Source organism: Dermacentor silvarum, chromosome 1 (assembly GCF_013339745.2).
Source record: "Dermacentor silvarum isolate Dsil-2018 chromosome 1, BIME_Dsil_1.4, whole genome shotgun sequence".
Lineage (NCBI taxonomy): Eukaryota > Metazoa > Arthropoda > Arachnida > Ixodida > Ixodidae > Dermacentor > Dermacentor silvarum.
The window spans coordinates 305,890,703-305,916,013 of record NC_051154.1 but is presented as its reverse complement, the minus strand read 5'-3'; the positions used below and the strand labels follow the sequence as shown (position 1 = coordinate 305,916,013).

At 48.3% G+C, this 25,311-nt stretch overlaps 1 protein-coding gene across 1 annotated transcript in view; it reads right to left on the bottom strand.

The window, feature by feature from the left end:
• LOC119437279 (serine/threonine-protein kinase Nek7-like) overlaps nt 1–25,311 on the bottom strand; it is a 53,630-nt gene that overhangs the window by 6,811 nt on the left and 21,508 nt on the right. Inside the window, exon 7 of the mRNA XM_037704337.2 lies at nt 8,549–8,662. Coding sequence (XP_037560265.1) covers nt 8,549–8,662 — 114 coding nt within the window. The remainder of the gene's footprint in view (nt 1–8,548; nt 8,663–25,311) is intronic.

Genomic DNA, 25,311 nt, shown 5'->3' with positions numbered 1-25,311 from the left:
AACTACTGATGATGTCTACAAAAACAAACCACAAAATTAGAAAACAACAAAAAACATGTGTGTTAAAAACATAGACTGGCGCTTCTGAAAGAAACAAGGACACTTTTGGCAATAAATTCAGTTCATAGATATACCAGTCCTGTTTTTGTTGTGTTTTGTGATTCCATTTTTAACTCTGTGTATACAGAAGTACAATCCAGAGGAGCCTCAAAAAAAAAAAGTATGGTGGCTTCTAAAAACCACTTGGGCAAAAGTAGTTTTATGCCCAAGTTCACAGAAGGATATTAACTCACAGAAGGTTATTAATGGGAAATCTGGCACTATGGTTGTTTGATCATGTACCATGGTAATGGTAGGAAGTACGGGCCTTAGATTGACATTCTTATGTCTTGCACTGTATTACAAGCGCATTTCTTTAGCTGGCTTAGTGAATTCTCTTTGCTCCTGCCAGGAATGGTTCCCACTTAGAAAATTTAAAGTGTTGCCATGAGTAGCACAGAATTATTCAAATGCTCTGTCTGTGTAGACTATTTGGTGCGAAAACTCCATAATGGTGTGGTGGCATTGCCACTGGCAGTGACCATGATCATGCAAACATATGAATGGTGCTCATGAGCAAAACAAGCTCTCAACCTCCAATTCAGCGCAACTTCACATGATGTGCAACAATCTTAGCAGTAAATTTTGCATGCAGATTGAAATAGTACAGAAAAGATCGACAGCTGCACCTACAGCATACAGTGCACGGCCGCGATCCAATCGCACTTGGACTTTATACGGAACATCACGGCAACGCTGACGACGACAGCAACACCGACAGCGGAAATTCGTCTGGAGTGTCCCTATTGTTACGAGGCATTGCGTATGAGCCTGCCATTAAAGGACCGCTGTGCTACGCGAAACGGAAGAAGACGGAAAATGCCTCGTGAAATGCTGTCAGCCATTCTCTGGTAGCAGCAGCCTGTAAATATTGTCTCTCCCGTGTACTTATGAATCCCCGTGACAATTTCGTGGAGGTGCGGGGTACCAGAAGAAGTGCTGTACAACGAAGCTCCGCAGTGGTCGTCGAGTCAGGGTCATCACGATGACAGACGAGACCACGACCACGCCGCCTGCGCCGGCCAGTGCGACGCCTGCACCAGTGCCGATCACAACGTCAACGATCGTCATTACGCATCCTAAAGACCCGGGAACGTTCTGCGGGACAGGGACGCATGAAGTTGACGTCGAAGATAGGATTGCCAATTATGAACGCATCAGTGAGGTCAATCATTGGGACCCGACGATGATGCTGGCAAACGTACTGTTTTACCTCAAAGGAATGGCAAAGGTGTAGTTCGATAACCATGAGGCAGAGATTGGAAGTTGGGACACTTTCAAAAGAAAACTTGGTGCCTTGTTTGGGAAGCCCATGGGTTGAAAGGCGGCCGTAACGCAAGAGCTATCCATCCGCGCTCAGACGTCCCCTACACCATACATATCCTACATTCAGGACGTCTTGGCTCTTAGCAGTAAAGCGGACATGGACATGACAGAGTCGGACAAGGTTGGTCACGTACTGAAGGGAATCGCAGACGATGCTTTCAACCTATTACTGTGGTGAAATTGTATGACCGTCGACGCAATTATTGAAGAATGCCGGCGTTTTAAGCAGGCCAAAAGTCAGCGTATTGCGAGGTCATTCGCTCGGCTACCGAACACCGCCCCGACGTCATCATGCGAAGACGGACAGGCCTCTCGTCTGCAGTCGTCGCCGCCATCGGAAATTACACGAATCGTCCGTCGGGAAATCTCCCAACAACGGCCATGGCGATTTTCACGTGCCGGCCGTTTCTCTGGTCCAGTCCATTGTGCGGGAGGAATTCGGCAACTTGGGTTTCGCCGTGTGCACCGTTGCTCAGTCTCGGACAACTGACTTTCGCCCTAGGTCGCCGCCTCGCCCGAGATCACCGCCTCAGGAACAACGGTTTTATCCGCGCTCTCATAATCCGGCTGAATGGTGGACGGCAGATGATCGGCCGATTTGCTTCCACTGCCGCCGTATCGGTCACGTCGTGCGCCATTGCAACAACCGTTGGGTGTCGCTGTTAACCCGGGATGACACTGCTAGCTGCACCGACAACTACCGCCGTTTTCAGCCCGCTCAGCCATACCAGCCATACAACACTGATAGCTACTGCCGCTTCTAGCCTTTTGAGCCGTACAACTTCGATGCCACCCCTACGCCGCACAGCCGTTCCCCGTCACCCCGAGGTCACCAGTCCCGTTCGCTGCCAGCGCGTCGGCCGTCGTCTCCTTTGCCTCTACGACGACGTTTGACATCGCCGCTGAACCTTCAACAGGGAAACTAAGGAATGCAGCTCTTTGAGGTGACGCTGCATCTTCGACTTCCACCTCAAATCCTCTCCTCGTATTGCCGATGCGACGAAACTTGATCGACGTTGACGGCTTAACTGTTCCCGCACTCGTCGATACTGGGGCACAAATATCCGTGATGAGTAATCACCTTTGTCGCCGCCTCAAGAAAGTACTTACCCCCGCCGCTACTGGTATTATTCGCGTCGCTGATGGAAGAAGTCCCGCAGTCATTGGAATGTGCACAGCTCGCATCACCATTGCCGGTCACTATATACAGTATAGACCACTTGTAAGGTAACTAGTTGCTTATAGTGCAGGACCGGATATAGTGAGGTCTTTTCAGACTCCTGTTAATTTTCCCATAGCACTCCATGTATACACGTATCGCTTATAGTGCAGTTGCGGGAAACGAAATACCGGTTACAGTGCGGCTGCCTGGGAGTACGGAAGTCAGCAGAGACGGCGAACGCTCCCCTCAAACGGGCGCCCCAAGGAGTGCTCGAGGAAGAAAGAGAGACGAAGTGGAGGAGAAGGGGGCATGGTGCGAACGAACAGCCAGTGCGGCTGAAACCAGAATCTTGAGTGCAAGTCGTGAAATATCACGGCACGCATAGAGAGCGAAGGCCACGAAACTGCCAACGCCGGCCAACACTCGCTTCACGATAACGGCAGTAAACGAAACTTCAGGGAGCGGGCGGCGCCGGCACAGCACGGCAAAGGGCGCACGCGGAGACCGTGGAATGTGAGGGAGGAGGGCGGCAGGGAAGGGGATTTCGCCACGGCAACTCCGCCGCTTCGGTGGCTCCCCTCGCCCTCCCTCGTAGCTCCCACACTTTCGACTGTTACCGTGCGCGCCCACCGCCGTGCAGGCGCCGCCGCTCCAGCCGGCCCAGCGCCAGCTCCTCGAATTTTCGTTTTCTGCCGTTATCGGGAAGCGGGCGTTTGCCGGCGTGGGCAGTTTCATTGGCTGGCCTGGGACAGTGCCGCTGCTTCCCTCTGCACCGTAGCCGCAGCATGCAAGGTGAACACGTGACTAGAAAGTAGAGGAAGCATAAAGGAGAAAGAAGGGTTCACTGCCATTTTCTACGCGTGGCTACAGAAGCGTGGCTGAGACGTCGGCACTGTACACGCATGTTCCGGCGCAACGCATAATCGGCGACCTTGCCACGACGACCTTGCCATGTGAGAGAGGGTGAAATTTCCGCCGCATTTTTTTTCTTTCTTTTTTTTTTGTTTTGTTCGCACGCGACATTGAGGGGTCTCTCCTAAGCTTTTACTCTATGGCGGTGCCGGAGCAATGCTGGTCGGAGGCGCCGCTGCGTGATTTGGTTCGAATTAACAAGATTCAACTGTAAATTGAATGCAAACATTCTAGCCGCATTCCTCGACTGTCGCATACGCGTGGCGGCTCGGTGCACATGTTTTGCATATGTGCGGGCCTTGAAAATTGTTGCTTTGGTTATAGTGCGGATATTCGCCACTCCGGCGACTTACGTTATAAGCGGTCTACACTGTACCTGTTTTGTTTACTGTTCTCGAGCAATGCCCCGACGGCGTCATTCTCGGACTCGATTTCTTGTTGGCCCATGCCGCTCTCATTGACTGTGCAACCGGTGTCCTTCAACTTGAGCTTCCTCAACTGGCAGATGTTCCAGATTTACCGTCACACCGCTTATGCTCTATCGATTATATTCGGTAGTCACCACAAGCCGCCACGTGTGTTGCCTTGACGACGGCATCACCAGTTCCAGACGGCGACTACATAGTGTCTCCGTTAGTTGAAGTACTGTTGACCAGAAATATTGCTGTGCCGCACACCCTCGTGACTGTTGTCGACAACCACGTCCAGCTCCTGCTTCTCAACTTCAGCAACTCGACCCAAGCTCTCCCACAAGGCATCTCAGTGGCCAATGTTTCTGCGCTTGATGAATGCGACATCGCGGCACTAGACGCCGACACTTGTTTGTCCTTTCTCGCAAGCGGTTCGGCAAGTGCACTCCCCGACAACATTACCACGATGACTGCCCCTGATCTTCCGACTTGTCAAGCCGCAGAACTCCACCACCTCCTAACAACCTCCTATAGGTCGTTAGGAGGCGGCGATAACAGACTTCGATGACCACCCTCTCGGTCAAACGTCTCTCGTAAGTTATCGAATACATACCGGAGATGATATTCCTATCAGACGGCGACCCTATCGTGCGTCCCATTCCGAATGCCAGGTCATACAACGAGAAGTCGACAACATGCTCTCCAAAGACGTCATAGAGGCTTCCTCAAGTCCGTGGGCATCACCTGTCTTCTTGGTCAAAAAGAAGGATGGCAGCTGGAGATTTTGCGTTGACTATTGTGCCTTAAACAAAATAACTGCAAAGACGTATATCCGCTGCCACGGATCGATGACGCCCTGGACTGTCTTCACGGTGCAAAGTACTTCTCATCCATAGACCTGCACTCAGGTTACTGGAAGATTTCTGTTGATGACTTGGATCGAGAAAAAACTGCCTTTATCACACCAGCAGCCTCTATCAGTTTAAAGTTATGCCCTTTGGACTGTGCAACGCCCCCGCAACGTTTGAACGCAATGATAGACTCTCTCCTTCGTGGCTACAAATGGTCTATCTGCCTCTGCTGCCTAGACGACGTCATTGTGTTTTCCCCAACGTTTGAAAGTCACCTTACTCGTTTGGTGACTATTCTAGCTGTCTTTCGTCGAGCAGGACTCCAGCTAAACTCCAAAAAGTGTAATTTCAGCAGACAACAAATCACTGTGCTTGGTCATCTTGCAAGTGCTACAGGTGTCCAACCTGACCTTGCCAAGATTAGCGCTGTCAAGAACTTCCCTGTGCCCTCGTCTACTAAAGCTGTTCGGAGTTTTGGATTATGCTCATACTTCCGCCGTTTTATACGCAATTTCGCCATCATAGCCCGACCCATCACCGACCTTCTCAAGAAGGACGTGCCCTTCTCGTGGGGCCCCGACCAAGCGACTGCATTCTCGGCACTGACCAGCTTACTCACTTCACCGTCTATATTGGCTCACTTTGACCCATCCGCTTCTACTGAGGTTTGCACAGATGCTAGTGGGCATGGAATCGGCGCTGTCCTCGCTCAGCACCAGCATGGCCACACGTGTTATTGCGTACGCCAGCCGCCTGCTCTCCACATCAGAATAGAACTATTTGATCACAGAGCGCGAGTGCCTTGCATTGGTTTGGGCTGTCTAAAAATTTCACCTGTATTTGTACGGCCACGCATTCTCGGTTCTTACCGACCACCACGCTCTTTGCTGGCTGTCCTCGCTCAAGGACCCAACTGATCGCCTTGGTCGCTGGGCTCTGAGACTACAGGAATATACCTTTGAGGTAATTTATAAATCCGGCAGGCTACATCACGATGCCGATTGTCTTTCGTGCCATCCGGTGGACCCTGCTAGCCTCGCTGACCATGAGCATGATTCCTGTGTGCTGGCCATCTCTGATTTACGTGACATCGGCAGCAAACAGCGTCGAGATGCAGCCCTAAAGCTCACCATTCAACGACTCTCTTCTGCATGTTCCGACCCTGCTCTACGCCAGTATGTTCTACGCGATGACGTCCCTTACCGTCGCAACATGAAACCTGACGGGCCGGAATTCTTGCTAGTTATTCCCCGACACCTGCGCACCACCATTCTTCAACATCTGCATGATGCTCTAATTGCAGGATACCTGGGCGTTTTACGCACCTACGACCGTGTGCGACAGCGGTTCTTTTGGCCTGGCTTGTATCGTTCGGTGCGCCGATACATTGCTGCCTGCGAGCGCTGTCAGCACCGCAAATGTCCTGCTCTTCCTCAAGCTGGCCTGCTTCAACCTATCGACATTCCACCAGAACCCTTCTTCCGCATCGGCCTTGACTTGCTTGGACCTTTCCCTACGTCCGTATCCGGCAACAAATGAATTGCCGTCACAACTGACTACACCAGCAGATATGCGATCACGCGCGCCATGCCCAGTAGCTACGCTACCGATGTTGCAGACTTTCCGCTCAATGACGTCATTCTTCGACACGGGGCTCCGCGTCAGCTTCTTACGGATAATGGCCGCTGTTTCCTTGCAAAGGTCATTGACGAAATTCTGTGTAGCTGCTCTACTGAACATCGCCTTACAACAGCCTACCATCCACAGACCAACGGTCTTACCGAGTGGCTCAACCGAACTAACGGATATGCTGTCCATGTACGTCTCTACTGATCACCGCAATTGGGACCCCACCCTACCCTACGTTACTTTTGCCTACAACTCGTCCGGACATGACACTGCCGGCTATTCGCCGTTCTTTCTCCTGTACGGCCTGCGTTGCCCTTCGAGACGCTCCTTCCTGCTGATCCATCCGTACCAACTGCATATGCTCAGGACATCCTCTCTCGAGCCAGAATGACTTGCCAGCTTGCTCACACTAGGCTACATGCGCCGCAGGCCTCCAAAAAAGAGCGCTATGATAGCCGACACCGCGAAGTAGCGTACCCTCCTGAATCTCTGGTCCTACTCTGGACGCCGTCTCGACGCCAAGGCCTGTGCGAGAAGCTCCTCCCTCGCTACACAGGACCATACAAAGTTCTACGCAAGCTCAACGACGTTGACTACCTCATCACTTCGCTCTAACATCGCCCGTTTTCTCCTTTTATGTCTGCTACTGATTTTGTCCATGTGTCGCAGCTAAAAACCTACTACACCAGCTTTGCTGACTAACTTTAGAAGGCGCCATGACAACGCTCAGTCCGTCGGGGGTGATGTTACGAGGCATTGCGTATGAGCCTGCCATTAAAAGACTGCTGTGCTACACGAAGAGGAAGAAGACGGAACATGCCTTGTGAGATGCTGTCAGCTGTTCTCTGGTAGCAGCAGCCTCTAAATATTGTCTATCCCGTGTACTTGTGAATCCCCGTGACAATTTAATTGCTATCACAATAAAAAGACATTTCATCAAGACTGAAGAAAAATATTTGTTGCCAAGAGGCACTGATTAAGGTCAAGTCAATTAGGGTCCTTAATCAAGAGGTTGTCGCAGTTTTGCAGCTAGAAACAGTTGTCGCCACAAAGTCTTGTCACTGGAACGGCTACAAGCCAAGTCAATTGCAGTCCTTGCAATTTTAGAGGCGAAGCTCCTTAGGGTGTGGGTCTGTCCCTCCTCTGTAGTAGTAGTCGTCGTAGTAGGTAGCCACGTCTACTTTTATGAGAAAAAAAAATTCCGAGAGTTGTGGCCGTAGCGGAATCGAACCAGGGACCCCTCGCTTCTGAGCGCGTGGCGCTAACCACTACGCCACGAAGCGCACATGGATAGACGCACCCCGATGGCAATAAATACCCAACATTAACGAAAGACTGCGCGTTTCTAACGCGTTTGTGCTAGCGCGTTACGGCCCGTGCAAGAAGCTGGTGTAAGACGCTGTGGGCCTCCGCCTTACCCCCGTATTCATAAACGCTGATGGCGTCGGCAAACGCGGTGCACGTTCCGGCATGTGTAAACGGCTGCGTAAGACGCTGTGGCCTCTTCCCCTTAGAGTACTGCACGTTTCTAACGCGTTTGTGCTAGCGTCCCTTTAAGCGGGAGATGGTGCAATTATAATGAAGGGCGCTGTTATAAAATAGGAATGACGTCACATATGGCGCGTGTCATTGGTGGAAGTCAATCGTTCGATTTAGTGCGGCGAGACTGGGCGAATTACACGGAAGATTCACGGTTTACCGATGATTCCCTCCGGAGCTTCGCCCACTCATCATCATTCACCCCGTGGATATGCGGTGTTTTTTTTATTATTTCCATGATGTATGAACTTGCGATAACAGAACTGATGTAAGCACCAGTGCCACATCTTTCTTCTAGATGCTTTCCTTTTTTTCTTCCTGGTGGTCTGTGCACTTTTGAATAAGTCCTCACTTTGCTGAGAGACCAAATGTAGCCCATAATGTCCACCATGAAAAGCAAGTGCAACAACATTCGATTGTTCGCCAATTTGCACACTGTGGTGGTAATCAGCTTACGAGAAAAAGGCATGAAGTGCATAGGAAGACAGCAGCAGTGCCATGCTTATTACTGCTTGTACACAATGGAATGTGGACAGTATTCTGTTGTGTTTGCTTCAACAATGTGATTCAGTAGCCCTCTCAGGTCTTTGGACTGAGCTAAAAGACGGCTTAGTACTCACCTCATCCGAGTAGAGGTTGCTTGGAATAGGCGGGTATTCGCTTGCCACAACCTTCTTCACAAGAGAGTAAAGGTTCTTGAAATCATTGGCAAATGGGGACTGTAGAGCTGCCATCTGGGAGCATTAAAAAGGACCACACATAACTTGAGTGACAAAACCAAGGCAATTTTTAAAAATTACACACTTCTTGAAATCTAAGCTAACACTGAGACAAGGATGGTAGGAAGAAAAAATAAAAGTATCCTTAAATGTGAGCTACAAGAAGCAGCAAAAGCAAGAACATTTGCCCACACACAATCACTTGTCTCCATTGTCAGCACTCAACAGCTCACAACAAGCGTTGTGTGCTCTGTCAGAGAGTTCAATATGCACATAGCATGTGGAAGCACTGTTTAGACAAAATGCTGTGATCTGGCTTTGAAGGCTACACCAGCGGCTCACATTAGTTACGACAGGCACCAAAGGGTTAGTGATGCACAGTTTTCTGTGTGTGCTGCATTTTTGAACTTAAGCTCAGCTACGAGTTTAATGCTACTGCCTCTTCTGGAACACACACACACACACACACACACACACACACACACACACACACACACACACACACACACACACACACACACACACACACACGCACACACACACACGTGCGCGCGCACGCACGCACGCACGCACGCGGGGTGTTTCATTTAAGCAGGTGTCGAGTTCTGTCTGTCTCTTGAGACAGATGATTCATCTGTCTCAGTATATGCTGTCCAACCTCAGTGCTTAATGGCAGCATCGACAGTATTTTAAGAGGGTCCCAAAATGGTCTTTAGGTGGTCTTAAAAGGGCCTTGAAAGGAGAGGCTCTAAATTATACAAGGAGGTAATGTTTCTGATGATAAAGAATAAGAATTTAAAAAAAATATTGAAATATAAATAATGCCATCTGAATGCAACGAGCCTTTTTCTAGAAAGATAGTGCCACCACATACTGTGGTGGCAGGCAACAATGCCATGTGGATTCAATGCAATGTTACTGCACAGCCATTTTCCTATTTGCTCAGTGTGGCATGGGAGCTGCCATTTCTGACATTTAAGAAAGCAATGGCTGGTGTGGGCAAACACCAAAAAATAAGGTCAAAGTGTGCCATGCCACTTCAACCATGTGTTTGTTTACCAGCACCTTAGGTGCATGACTCTCTATTGTGGCCAGCATATATGGCTTGCACAAAGAGATACAAGTGCACTTTGCATCTAGGAAAATGGCTAATTATTGTACATTGCAAACAATGTTGTGTGTGTGTGCGTTTGTGCGTCTGTGTGCGTGTGCAAAAGCCGTTTTTACTTTCATCAAAATTTTTAAAATATGGAAGACCGTGAAGTAGATTAGAACGGTTGCAAGAGTGCCTCCATAAGCATATACGGTATAGACCACTTATAACGTAACCGCTTATAGTGCAGGACCGGATATAGTGCGGTCTTTTCAGACTCCCATTAATTTTCCCATAGTACTCCATGTATACACGTATCGCTTATAGTGCAGTTGAGGGAAACGATATACCAGTTACAGTGCGGCTACCTGGGAATATGGAAGTCAGCGGAGATGGCGAACACTCCTCTCAAACGGGCGCCCCAAGGAGTGCTTCGAGGAAGAAAGAGAGACAAAGTGGAGAAGAAGGGCACGTGGTGCGAACGAAGAGCCAGTGAGGCTGAAACCAGAATCTTGAGTGCGAGTCGTGAAATATCACGGCGCGCATAGCGAGCGAGGGCCATGAAACTGCCAACGCCGGCCAACACTCGCTTCACGATAACGGCAGTAAACGAAACTTCAGGGAGCGGGCGGCGCCGGCACAGCACGGCAAAGGGCGCACGCGGAGACCGTGGAATGTGAGGGAGGAGGGCGGCGGGGAAGCGGATTTCGCCTCGGCAACTCCGCCGCTTCGGTGGCTCCTCTCGCCCTCCCTCGTAGCTCCCACACTTTCGACTGTTACCGTGTGCGCCCGCCGCCATGCAGGCGCCGCCGCTCCAGCCGGCCCAGCGCCAGCTCCCCGAATTTTCGTTTTCTGCCGGTATCGGGAAGCGGGCGTTTGCCAGTGTGGGCAGTTTCGTTGGCCGGCCTGGGACAGTGCCGCCGCTTCCCTCTGCGCCGTAGCCGCAGCATGCAAGGTCAACACGTGACTAGAAAGTAGAGGAAGCATAAAGGAGAAAGAAGGGTTCACTGCCATTTTCTACGCGTGGCTACAGTAGCGTGGCTGAGACGTCGGCACGTACACGCATGTTCCGGCGCAACGCATAATCGGCGACCTTGCCATTTGAGAGAGGGTGAAATTTCCGACGCATTTTTTTTTCTTTCTTTTTTTGTTTTGTTCTGTTCGCACGCGACATTGAGGGGTCTCTCCTAAGCTTTTACTCTATGGCGGTGCCGGAGCAATGCCGATCGGAGGCGCCGCCGCGTGATTTGGTTCGAATTAACGAGATTCGACTGTAAATTGAATGCAAACGTTCTAGCCGCATTCCTCGACTGTCGCATATGCATGGCGGCTTGGTGCACATGTTTTGCATATGTGCAGGCCTTGAAAATTGTTGCTTTGATTATAGTGCGGTACCGCTTATACCGCCGTATTCACAAACCAAACTTATACTTATGACTTAAGTCAGCGAACAGCCCTTAACGCGTTTCAAGAACCAACCTTGCACTTATCGCAGAACTTTTCTCGTACTTATCGCCGTGATAAGTAAGGCTTGGTTAAGGTAGCCTCCGACCTACCTTAACGCTCCCTTGTAAACAAACAAAATGGCGGCGATGGACGACAACTTCGTGGAGTTCGTTAACTATCTGGAGCGTCATGAGGAACTAATGCGTGGGGCAGCCTTTTCATACACATCACCGCCACGGCGAGTGCTCAGGGATCGATTGAATCCCATGGAAGTGTACGACGACTACGAGTTTTTGTGCCGTTATCGATTTACAAAAAGGACCGTGCAGCAGCTGCTCGATAGGCTGCCTCTGCGGGAGAACACCGATGGACGTGGGTTCCCTGTGCCGCCTCTCCTGCAGCTGCTCATCACACTGCGCTTCTATGGAGCCGGCACGTTCCAAATTGTGACCGGCGACCTAGTGAATGTTTCTCAGCCGACGGTGTCACGGGTAATCGAACGCGTATCGACTATGATCGCCAGAAGCCTATTTCCTGTGCTTGTGCAATTTCCCGCCGCTTCAAAAATGAGCGGTGTAATGCAAGATTTCTATAGAATAGGCAAGTTTCCCGGTGTGAGTGGGTGCATTGATTGCACCCATGTGCCAATTAAGAGCCCCGGTGGTGACCACGCCGAGGTGTACCGCAACCGGAAAGGATACTTTTCGATAAATGTTCAGGTGAGTGCTCGTTACAAATATTGCAGTGGTGGTTTGATACCGAAATGCAAACAGAAGCGGTACATAATGCAGCTCGTAGTATGTTTTTGTAAATGTAACAGACATAACAACAAGTAAATCACCCCGGTAATTTACGACGCGGTTTCACACCGCCAGTATACATCTGTGCTACGACAATTGTCGAAGCTTCGAATTTGCTATGAGGGTAACCTTAACCTCCACCTATGTCGCGGTCCTCATCGACAACTACCGCGGCCACCACTTGAACCGGCAAGTTCTTGCTCAGCATCGGAAAACGTAGTTCCCATGAAATCGCAGCGCCTCGTATTTTGATCCAGTATAATCTCGATTATGTGTGTATTTTGGGACATCGCAAGAAAAAAAATTCTGTCACTTGAAAATTGTATCACACAAGAACGTAAAAAATAAGTAGATTAATGCAACGAGAGCAAGGACACCTGAAAATTCGGCAAGCTTATAATCGCTAAAGTCGGCTTTGTCGGGATACTGCGTTGTTATGCGAAGACTGGGTCATGTATTTTGGTGAAAGGTGACATGCGTTCCTTAATTATACACGCTCGCACGTACTGCCAGCGATCACGCGACGGCGGTTTGCGACAAGCGGTTTGCAACATCCGAAATTTAGCACGTTGTAGGCTAATGTACTTGGGCCGGGACTTGCCAAAAATTCGTATCGGTCATGATCTTGTAATCGAGATTCAACTGCATAACCATACCACAGAGCTACATTTTGACAATGACAAAAGTATTGTAGCATCTACTTTTATTTTAGTACTCTGGTTTCTTGACGTTTCAACAAGTGTGTTCGTGCATATTGAACAATTCATATGAGCGTTATCGTAGAGCTTTACTTATGACAAAAAGTCTACAACCAGTCAATCGGTTCACATTGTGCTGCCACGGTAAAATGGTCACCTCTACAGAATTTTCTCTATGTGTAATTGCATTTTGGATATCGCCTTTATTAACGAAGTTTCCATTTTGCAGGGAATCACGGGGCCCGACCAACAATTTTATGATGTAGTGGCTAGCTGGCCAGGGTCTGCCCACGATAGCAGAATTTTCGACAGCAGCTGCGCCAGAGTGCTGTACGAGACGGGTGCCATCCCCGGTATTCTTCTCGGAGACATGGGCTATGCCTGCAGGTCATATCTGATGACTCCTCTCAAGGATCCTGCCCAAGGCACCCCAGAGTACAGGCAAGATAGTTTTTAATTTCTATGAAGCAGTGTAGCAGAATTTCGAAATTATTTTGAAGAAGAAAGCGTGTCCTGAGAAACTTAAAAGCTCCTGCAGGCAAAGCAACATATCTGAACATGCAAGGTTAGACAAGAGCCAACACAGAATTGAAACACTTTTTATTTGCTCATTTTCAAGAATGTTCTTGCGATTCATTTCAAAAGCTCTAAACTCAAAACCGAAGGCAAAAGGCGCAGCGCATCAGAAACACACAAGAAGAAGAACACAGACAATACACACATTTGGCGCCAAACGTGCGTTTTCTGTGTTCTTCTTCTTGTGTCCCGTTTCTGATGCACTATGCCTTTTGCCTTCATCATGACATACCAACAAGCCCAACGTGCAACGTTAGTCAAAAGCAAAATCTGTCTAAAAGAAAGAATGAAAATAACACGTCATGTAACATCAAACGCAATTCCTAACCTTGATCTGTGCCACTGTATTCACAGATTGCGAACAACACACATAAAGGCAAAGAGAAATAATGCAGTTATTTTTTCAGGTACAACAAGTCACAAGCAAAAACAAGAAACAGCGTGGAACGTGTGTTTGGAATTTGGAAGAGGAGGTTCCCGTGCCTTCAGATGAAGCTGCAAATTGACACAGACACCTCACTCATAGTAATCACTGCATGTGTGGCGCTTCACAACCTTAGCAGAATTCTACATGACCCATGCCCTCCGAATGTACAGCCCCACACTGCACCCAGTGTTCAACAGCCTACACCAACTTTGCCGAATGGACAGCCGCAGATGGCAATTCAAGACTCCAATGGCTTCAGAACTCGCTCTCGTATTATAGCAAATTATTTTTCATAAATGCATGTAAACTTTGTATTGCACTTTATATTCCTTTTTATCAAACAAAAACAGATAAGTAGGCAGCTTCAACTGGTGGACGCCAGGTACAGAGGTTAAGCGCTAGAGCGAAACACAGAATGCAGCGCAGTTTTGTTTGTGACCCTAACTAGAATCCAACCAGTCCAACAAGTACTCTTATATTTCACTTAGCTTGTCAAATGACACAAATATGGACAGGTAACACTGCCTAGGTCAGCAAAAACTTCATAAGGGTGGTTCATAAGGTTCAATGAACCTAAAGCGAAATTGAACTCGTCCAAAAAACAAAAGTGAAAAGTAAAACAGTTAAAAGAAGCATATAACATCGCCTCTTCTCAAGCCCTCCCAAAGATTGGTCTATCAAATACATGATAGCGCCACCAACACTCGCATGTTACACATACATATGCAGCACGAGCAACACAGCAGCACTGATTGCCCGCACTCTGCTTGGCCCTTCCTCTCATTTGGCAAGCTCACGGTGAAGCACAACCTCAACTGCGACAACCTTTGTAAATGCAGTATTTTGTAGCAGAATGATTATGAACTAATATACACAGTTGGCAGTTGTGCACTGCTTATCATCAGCAATGTAAGGTTTGCTTGTTGTCGTACCCTTTTGTAACTATCTGCACTGATAGCATACAACTCTGCACTAATTGCGCACAACTGTCACCAAATTCAAGACCATTTATGACGATTAAATATGCCACTTCCCCATGAAGAGATGTCATGCACTTCTGAATGTTACGTTTGCTTGTTTTTTACAGGCACAATGTCATTACAATTTCACAACAGCACGTTTCAGTGCTAGTTGTCTTTTTCAATCGATTCAACACTGTTGCACGTGATTACCGTGTACAAAGCCTTTGAAATTGGTGGTAGCAAACATCATGCCTGTGTTTCCCAGAATAATAGTATCAAAGGCCACGGCGGCCGCATTTCGATGGGGGCGAAATACGAAAACACCCGTGTACTTAGATTTAGGTGCACGTTAAAGAACCCCAGGTGGTCCAAATTTCTGGAGTCCCCCACTACGGCGTGCCTCATAATCAGATCGTGGTTTTGGCACGTAAAACCCCATAATTTAATTTTTTAAATAATAGTATCAAAAAAATGATTGTTTGCACATGCATGCACATACTACAACAGCAATGTTATCAGTGTGCTTTGCACAGAATGAAATAAACAGTACTCATTCTTGTTTTACATTTCTTAACGTGGTGCCTTCTGCTGCATTGAAATTGACGTATACCTCAAGGTCTACGTTACAGAGGATTTTGCCACTGACATGTTACATGATCCACAGCCACATGGCGCTTCCACACCATGGAGCAATGCTTCTTCTCGAAGCCTCATTAGAACACATGCAAGAAACAATGTGTAAAAGAGATATGCGTTAAACAGATATGAATCAGACAAAACATGTAAGAGTCTGTGCTTGCTCAATCTGACTTCTGCAGGCAGCCAGACGATAGTGGATGGCTGGCCAAACGGCTTGAAAAACGTCTGATCTTTTCGACAAGTCTGGCAAGCCAAGGCACACGGAACGGTCTCATCAAAACGCTCACATGCGTTTTTCAAGGCGTCCAGCCAGCCATCCGCCCTTGCCCTTGTTTGCCCGCGCGCAGAGCGGATGGCGCATTGAGCAAGTACCGGACCTAAATGCATGAAGTTTACTCGTGATGACCATGAACTTCACACGAAGCTGTTTCTGAATAGCAGCAAAATGACACTGATATCTATAATTGCCATTTTTCAACCAAATCATGCGCTGACGCTGCAAATACAGTGCGAGGATAACGAGAGAGCACGACTACTACGTAAATAAACTGGCAGTAGTTCAGTGGCTATGGTGTTGGGCTGGTGAGCTTGACGTCACAGGTTCTATCTAAGCTGCAGTAGCTAATTCATTGTGATGGTGGTGGAATGCAAAATTGCCCGTCTACTAGATATAGGGGCATGATAATGAACCTCAGTAGGTAAAAATTTTCGGAGTCCCCCTCTACGGCTGCCTCATAATCAGATAGTGGTTTTGGCACATAAAATCCTATATTTTTAAAATTTTCATTAACCCTTTGCAGTCCGTTGTCGGGCAGGGCCCGACAACGCAACATGGCCGTAGCGGTCCGCTGTCAGGCAGCTCCCGACAAGGGTGTTCGAGGGTTAAATTTTGCGGTTTTTCTCACTGCGACCAGTGCGCATTCTTTGTATACATGATGCGCCATCTCTTGAGGGATAAATAAAGTTTGTTTGTTGAAGTTTACTTCTCTTTGCACTAGGGTGCAGCACAATGTTCAGCACGGCTTCTAGATACCAGAGCGTTCTCACTTGCGCGCGCAACTGCACGTTCGCGCGGTTCGCTGAGAAGCATGACCACATTTTCACCGCGTGCGTTTTACGGTGGTGCATTTAGTGAAAGCTTCTAGGGGTTTCCATTGTCAATAACTTTATTTTTAGGCGCACACAGCTGCAGAATCATGCTGAGAAAGAACAGCGACACCTGCAGTACCGCCACAACCTCATCCTACAGCTGGTGGGTGACATAAGGGCTAGAGCCAAAAATCGAGGCCCGTCTGCGCGGAAGGAGTGCGAGGAAAGGCTAGATCGGAGGAGCCATTTCATCTACAAGCTCCCAGGCCGAAGCAGCAAGGACTGTGCCGCTTGTAGCGATCGAAAAACAAACGGAGGCAGCAGGGAAACTGTGTTTTTCTGCAAAACCTGCAGTAACAACCCAGGCCTGCACCCAGGAGAATGCTTCGGGTGGTATCACACGCTGCTCAAATATTGGTAGAGGAGTTGCCTGCAGAATGCAAGAGAAAAAATATATATCCTGCGAGTTTTTCTTCCACAGTTGGTGGTTTTGTTAGCGGCGCCACAAAGTGGCAAAATAGTTTCGGACCGGAACAGCCGGAAAGTGGGTAAAAGTTTCGGACCGCAAAGGGTTAAGACACCTTTTTTTTTCATATACGAAATATTTTTTGTTCTGCCTCATTCGTTTTGTTTTTGCAGAAGCTTTATCTTAAGCTCAATAAGGGCCTTTTTCGCTATTAAGTTTTCCATAACTTGTGAATGTTCTGCGTCTCTTTTCTACAATCTGTCATTGTGCTCATCATGAGCGAGCTGCATGCGAAGTTCATGGTCCTTACGAGTTAGCTTCATGCGAAGAAAGTGCTCTTTGCTCTTTTGTTGCTTATCTTTTGCGATAGCAGCAAGCCGAGCAACGAGCTCGCTCGTCACGGCGTCATCCCTTGAACTGGACGGCCGGCTAGCATTTAATCGCCTTTCACGGCGGGCTGGTGGCACCGGCGCCACAGCAGCTGGCAGAACTTCAGTTGGCGCAGCTGCAGCTGGGGGTGATGCTGGCTGAGTTGTTTGATGGTTACTGCTAACTGGCTGAGCAGCTTCACCACTTTGTGGTGCTGGATAGTCCATGCCCACTTCATCTTGGGTGTGTGGCAACTCCCATTCCCACAAGTCATCACACTGCATGTCGGCATCTGCAAAGTTGTTAGAATCATAGTTGATATCAGTGTCGATTACACAATGCTTGTACTTTTTACTAGCCACTTCAACCAATGCACTGTGAGCTATACGCAGTTTTGCCTTGCTGCAGGATGCAGCGATGTTTTTGCATAAAATACTTCACTCTGCTTGCTATTAGGATGTGCTAAAGAGCATGACACAATGTAAGCCCATGAGCAGACAAGAATACAGCATGTGCCTGCTGGTGCTTCCAGCTGAAGCAGGTTGAATGAAACGGTGAGTGATAACTATGCGGTTGCATTTAAACTTTTGCATACAAGTCGCTCACTCGCATATTGGGACTCATGCTGTTCAATGAGCCATAAAAAATATTTAACTAGACAAACGGTGTCTGTGCTGACACTTGTTTGCATCACAAGCAGGCTTCCTGTGTATATTGCTTGCTGACGGCACATAATACAGAGGCAATTATGGGCACTATTGCATGAGAAAAATAAAGCAATTCAAGAACATGGGAGAGGTCTGCCTGATATCAAGTCTACTTGCTATTCCACATGCGTGTGGCGACAAGTGGAATATAAACATGACCACATTTCACAGCATACGCACCCACGAACATACACAGCTAATCAATTATCTAAGATAGTACAGGACACAAAAGAGATGATGTTGCATGGTCAATTTGCATTTTCCTCCACAAGGCATGGCCCCTCTTGTATGTTCAGTGCAGATAAGATAAGGACGTTTCTTCTGGACGCAGTGCAAGAGCATATTTACCTATATGCCCCGTACATTAGGCACACACAAGTTTGGTGGCCCTAACCACTCCACTGTAAAAAAAAAAAAAAAGCCCTTTATGTTTGCAACAGTGACATGAAATCAGTGAAGTAATGCACAAACACACCTGTCAAAACCATTTTTGGAAGCCTTCAAGACAGATCCAATGAATGCACAATTCCTTGTAGTGTACCAAAATAAAACCCATTCTGCGCTGCCACAACCTCATCAGCATGATGCGCCAAAGTAATGTCAGCATTCTGACATTAAAAAGTAGCTTCAGTTTCTTGCAATACTGCTGCGTACAATGTGGAATACAAAACAAGTTGTTCATTAGCCACCTGCAACAACTCATTTGGTGCCTTTCTGTATTACCAAATCTGGTTTCCAAAATAATTAGCCTAGATCGACTATTTCAGATTAACTTATACCCACCATCTGCATCAGTGCTTCGTCCCGGCTGTGACGAAGCCAGCAGTGCTAATACAGCTGGTGTGGCCTCCACTCCAGGCCCCATCCGGTCGCTGTCGAAGGGGTTTGCCAGACGTGTGGCCATGTGTGATGCCACCGCACCAACCCTCCGCAACTCATCGCTCATTTGGCTTTCCGCCGGAGTGCCACCACCTTTGAGAGGCAAATATCAGCGTTAACAAATTTTCACAATGACTAAAAATTTCAATCATGTCTCTTCCATTCAACTGCTTCGAAAATATTGCCAGAGACATATGCACACATCATGTAGTTGCCTTAAATCATTTTCCCAGCACAAACAAAATATAGACACAGGGCACTGTGCACATGCTAATGAACTGCTGCAGACAAGTTTTGCTTTCTCCTGGTTTTTCGTTACGGCAAACGACAAGCCTACACGCAAAGCTACATGACGGCGGTCGGCCAATGACTCCATTTGCATGCTTTGCAAACCAATAACGAAGAGTTCCTGTAACAGCCATACGTCCTTTGACAGCCTTCAAGAAACCTAAACACGAGCAAGTTTGCCAGTCGTGCAAGTGTGTCGCAGAAAACAGACGAGCGCACGCACTCCCAATGCCTTTGTTTGCCTTCATGTTACAATCAACCAAGTTCAGTGCATCGTTATTTCTGGTGTGGAATTTACTACGTCCTCGCCACTGTTCTGTATGCACGCGCACAAGCTGTTGTCGGCGCTCGAAATCAGCTGCAGCGATCGACTCCCGTGTTTTCCCGTGCATTTCGTGAACTCGAGAAGCAAGTTGGAGCAATTTCGGCACATGAGAAATAATATAAAGCTCACCTGTTTTGAAGAGTTCACGCGTGTCTTCAGCTTTCGCACGGCGCCACTTCTCCTTCAAATTATCCCAGCATTTCTTGAGCTGCTTCGATGTTCGTGGCTGCACGTTGTGGTTACTGTTGAACTCGTCGGCCAACTTCTCCCACGTCTTCTTCTTTGCATGGATAGACACCGCGTCAGTTTTTTTACATTCAAGCACATCGCGGTGTCTATCCATCAGATCCATGAGGATGGTGCGCTCCTCGTCCGTAAAATTAATTTTACGCCGCTCCATCCCGAACGAGTTTTGTAAGTTAAAAAAGAACACTAGAACTATTTAGACAATTAAACTGATAAAAAATAAGAAATATAATGCACAACTACTTATAAATATAAGAAAAAGAAATCGTACGAAAAACAAGACAAAACAACAGCGGAAGGGGAAAAAAAAAATGTGAGCTCGAGAAGCCGGTGTACAGAGGAAAGAAAAAAACGAAAAAACGTGCGCTGCGTCGACTGGGTTAGATCAACGTGGCCAGACGTAAATGGCGGACTCACCAAAAACAGCGAGCATTTTACCACGTTTTGTCAGGCAGTTGTATATTATTTATGTACAGGTGCTTGGGGGCACGGCATAATTGCTTTCTTGTAATAAAGGCAGTTTATATCTTCTCAAACTAAATATTTCGTCACATAAAATTATCTAGCCTCGCTCCCAGGTCAAACACTTTACGAGGTAAGGGTGCCTTTCATAAGGCGCACTTATGTCGCGTTAAGGTTCGTTTTCGAAACGCACCTTGTTCTTTCCTTATACTTAACCTTTTCTCGTCCTTTCGTAAGTAAGCCTTATCGCGATAAGTTAAGTTTGGTTTGTGAATACGGGGGATAGTGCGGATATTCGCGACTCCGGCGACTTACGTTATAAGCGGTCTACACTGCTTATTGCTGCACCAACTACAGTAAAACCCCGGTGATACGAACCCGGCTGGTACGAATTTCGGTGTAATACGAATTCGTGACATTCCTCGGCCGAAATACATTGCTCACAATATGAAAAAAAAAAATCGTCTGTTCCGAACGTGTTGCCGCGCCGCTACGGATCATACGAACGCGTGAGCAACAGTGGCGGCGGCCGAGCCAGCGGGGCGACCGGCACAGACAAGCCGGCACAGCGGGATCTGGGCGGGATCCATAGTCGCCAAGCAACCGACTACGTCACACGGCTGCGCAATCTCTCATTGGTCCCCACGTCGAGCGGACTGGACCACATTACAGCCTAGCCGATGCTTAGCGAGAAAGTAGACGAGGACCGCTGCTGCAATGACGACCGAGGCGCAGCCCCGACGGTCAAAACGCTCCCTGCACTCAATGTGCTCAGGCGTTCAGTGGCGTGTGAAAACATTCCCAAGATCACGTGCGCGCACTTGTACGCCTTTCAGAAGGCGATCGTTGACGATTTGGGCAAGAAGAAAACGTCCCGTTGATACGTTTTTCAAGGGACCGCGAAAAAAAAAAAAGAGAGAAAAAAAATGCAGTTTCGCCCGAAAGGTGAAACAACGGAAATGTAGCAGCAGCAGCGAGTGAATTGACCTTTGTGCTGTCTCTAGCTTCAACGCAAACTAAACGTCGAAGGCACAGCGCATACGAAGCTACTGGCACTAGGCGCACGTCGCAGATCGCTTTCAGGATACGGCACCCGTGCAGGTGCGTCGTATCTGCAACGTGCCGGTCGCTTGTTGCAACTCATCGGTGGCTTGTTGCAATGTACAAGCTGGCTGTACCGCTAAATTTACATGACCGCCACATTCAAACGCAATGTAACATGCAGGAACATTATAGATTAGCGAAGTATCACGGAGAACGCCCGTAATTCGAATGCGAAAGCATTTGCGATGGTTAATTCGAATATACCGCGCACTGACAATGCTCTCAGCAGCGCGCCATATCACGTGGCGGCGCCTCCGACCGGCATTGCTCCGACACGAGCAAAAGCTTAGGTGAGACACCTCAACGCCGGGCGGAGAAAAAAAAAAAAAAGAACCGCGGCGTCACGGCAAGGTCGCCGTTTCTGCGTGGCGCCGGAAGACGCGTGCGCGTGCCGACGTCTCGGCCACCGTTGCGTCTGCAGCGCAGACGGAAGCAACGGCGAAGGTCCAGTCCGGCCAACACTCGCTTCAATGGCAGAAAACGAAACTTCAGGGAGTGGGCTAAGCTGGCGCCGGGCCAGCGGGAGCGGCGGGCGCACGGAGACAGTCGAAGGTGAGGGGGCTACGAGGGTGTTGAGAGGAAGGGCGAGGGGAGCCACCGAAGCGACCGAGTTGCCGAGGCCAAATCTGCTTCCCTGCTGCCCTCCTCCCTCGCCTGCGACGGTCCCCGCGCGCGCCCGTCGCCGTGCCACCTCTTCCTCTTCACAACCACAATCTCTCTCTCTCGCCGTGCCTGCGCCGCCCGCTCCCTGAAGTTTCGTTTTCTGCAGTTATCACGAAGCGAGCGTTGGCCGACGCAGGTAGTTTTGTGGCCCTCGCTCGATATGTGCTTACGCGCCGCAATATTTCACGAATCGCACCGTTTGTACGTCGTGCTATGGTGCACGAATATTTCAAAAATAAGTCCTTTTTTTAATTTAAACAAATGTTTGGGGCCCCTTCGAGTTCGAATTATCGAGATTCGACTATACATGGAAGTCCATGAGATTTAGGTCGGGATCGCGAAAACGCGATGTAGCAGTCGGGAAAACGCAGCAGCGACAAAGGTATCAATGGGATTCCACTATTAGAAATCTTTCCTGGTAGAAATAAATTCATTTTTCTTGATATTGTGTATGTTTTGATGATACGAATTTCGGGTGATACGAATATTTCATGCGACCCCGCGAGATTCGTATCACCGAGATTTTACTGTATTAGGCCTTCTAGAGTGGCTTCCAAGCTTGGCAAAGAATACAGAGTGGAAGAATATGACAATAAGAACGATAATATATGCCCTTCCTGCATAAATATACACAAGTTCCGCACAACTTAGTAACATTTTGGTTTATTTTTATGGAAAAGAGCTCAGATTTGCATGCTTCACTGTAGGGGATGGGAGCAGCTGTGCTTGTACAAAACAATAATGCACTCTGCTTATGATTTGTAGCACTTCCTGAATAACCTGAAGAGTGCCTATAGAGATATGTACATAGCACAAAATACTTTTTTTTTTTCCACTTCCCATCACGTAAGCTCATAAGAACTGATGAGCTCCCATTTGCAAACTCCAATAATGGACAAAAATGGTTATGTGACAGCAGGAGTAAAAGATGTAACCAGACTGCAAATTTCATTGAGACAGTTTCAACTGTTACCTCTTTTAGATACCTGATAGCTAGTAAGCATATGTGGCACATTCAGACAGCACCCTCTTTGCAGCTGTGGGCCAAGGTCAGTTTTGTGGACTACACTAGTCTTTAATTAGTTTCTCAGAGAATTCCATTATACATCTAAAACAAAAGTATAAGTGACTGTATGTTGCAGAGGACACAAGCAATGCAGTGCCATGAATCATTTGCCAATAGTACAGCCGAACCTCGATATATCGAACACGGATATATCGAATTATTGCCTATATCGAACGGTTCATATATCACGCGGGAAATCGCATGCATTTTTAATTTTTTATTTCGAACGATGTTTGACGCATAATGGATATATCGAACTCGGCCACCCCAGACCGCCCGCGCTCCGTTGACAGGCGGCGAGCTTTCCCGCAACACTCTCGAAACTAGCGGCAGCGCGGTGGGCGTTTACGACCAGTGCACACATCGATGGCGCCGAGAGCGCCACTTGAACGTAGCGGCGTGCGCACGCCGCATCCTTGCAGCGTCGACTGGTCGACGCACTGCACTTGTTGGACTAGCTCCTCCCCGTCGTGGCATCCCTGGTCGCATCGATCGCTGCGCTCGTAGCCTCGTGTTCGTGTGTGTGGAGTTAGGCCTGTCGCACGTCGTGGTGTGTGTAACGATGGCTGCAAACGCTAAGAAACGGACGACTCTGACTTTTGCTGCTAAACTAGAAGCAATCCAGCGCGTCGAGAATGGCGAGAAGTCGAGCGTCGCAGAAGCGTTTGGCATACCAAGGAGCACATTGAGTACTCTGCTCAAAAACAAAGGCAACATAAAGGCCAAGGCCGAGAAGAGTCAGCACTCCGGCGCGCGGCGTGTACGCAAAGCTGCCTTCGAAGATGTTGAGAAGGCGCTTCATGGGTGGTTCATAGACGCAAGGGCCCGAAATATTCCTATATCGGGACCGATCTTGCAACAGAAGGCACAGAACTTTGCATTCATTCTCGGCGCCGAGAATTTCAGTGCGAGCAGCGGTTGGCTGCAACGATTCAAGACTCGCTTCGACATTGTTGGGAAGACGGTGTCGGGAGAGAGTGAGGACGCCAATGATGAAGAAATTCAGAAGTGGCTTGATCACGAGTGGCCCAAAGTTCTCGCAAAGTTACTGCTGAGCAGCCAAATGAAAACGCTGCCGAGATGGATCCCGCAAGCGCTGATGATGCCCCGCTCCCTACATCAGCTGAGGTCATAGCTGCTCTGGCCCTTGTGCGCCGCCACTGCAGCGCGATTGAAGGCACCGGCCTATCACTTGTGGATCGCCTGGATTACATTGAGGACGCAGTCGTCAAACACGCCATTGCCAACAAAAAGCAGGCTACCCTTTTTCAGTATTTTAAGCCGACGCAATAAATGCTTTGTTTGAATCCTCAAGTGAGTACTTACTGCACCATGATTGGTTCATTGGTTGTTTTCTACAAGTTTTTGACGCATTTTTTACTTGATTTTTTTATATCGAATTCTGGATATATCGAACTATTTCGCGATCGCCGTGCTGTTCGATATATCGAGGTTCGACTGTACCAGCATTACCCTATACAACACATCTCTGACCTGCCCATCAGTGGTACCATCAAGCTGCTACCAGACATTTGCATATGAGGACAAGTGCTTTGTGTGCAATACACGAATATACACTTCTCAATCATTAATCACAACAAGAACCAACAGCTTCAGCCAGGTGCTGTTTTTCTGAAATGGTGCATGATTCCCAAGTGCAACAGAGCAACCAGTGTACGGCCAGCTATGCAAGTCTCATCACACAAAACATTCTCCAGAGTCCCTAATTGTGACAATGTGATATCCCAATTCCTTAACTCAATGACTGTACAACTACTGCTTAATGGGGCCCTGAACCACTTTTTATGGAAGTGTAGAAAGTAATTTGAAGTTAAAATAGGCTATTTCAGAAATACTTTGCCGCAAAAAGTACTTCAATGCGTTCAGCAGAAGCGGAGTTATTGGCAATCAAACATGGTCTCTGCTGTGCTTCCACTCCTTCAATGCCTTGCACTGTGAAGGCTACGACAGAGTGGGGCGTGCTGACAACGCTTCCCCTTCTAAATGTCACCATGGCGCACAGTCCAAATTTGGTTTTGGATGTTAATGACGATGCCACTTCCGATTTTGCCGCCTATGATGTGCCAAACGTAAGCCGAACGCAGGTGTCCTTAGCAAGCCGGTGTGCGCTTAGCCAGTGGACTCATCGCAGCAACCCGCAGCGGCCGCAGTATCTACACTACGTAGCACACTGCAGCTACATGCAACCGTAGTACGTATGAGCAGCGTTTGCTTTGTGCGCAAGTCTTGAGTGTGTGCTCGCCCTCATATGCAGCAGTCTGACCATGCCACGTGGTGCGGACCGGCTTTGTCCTTCACCAACTTGACCGACAGATAGTAGCCAGTGTTGCCAGGTTTG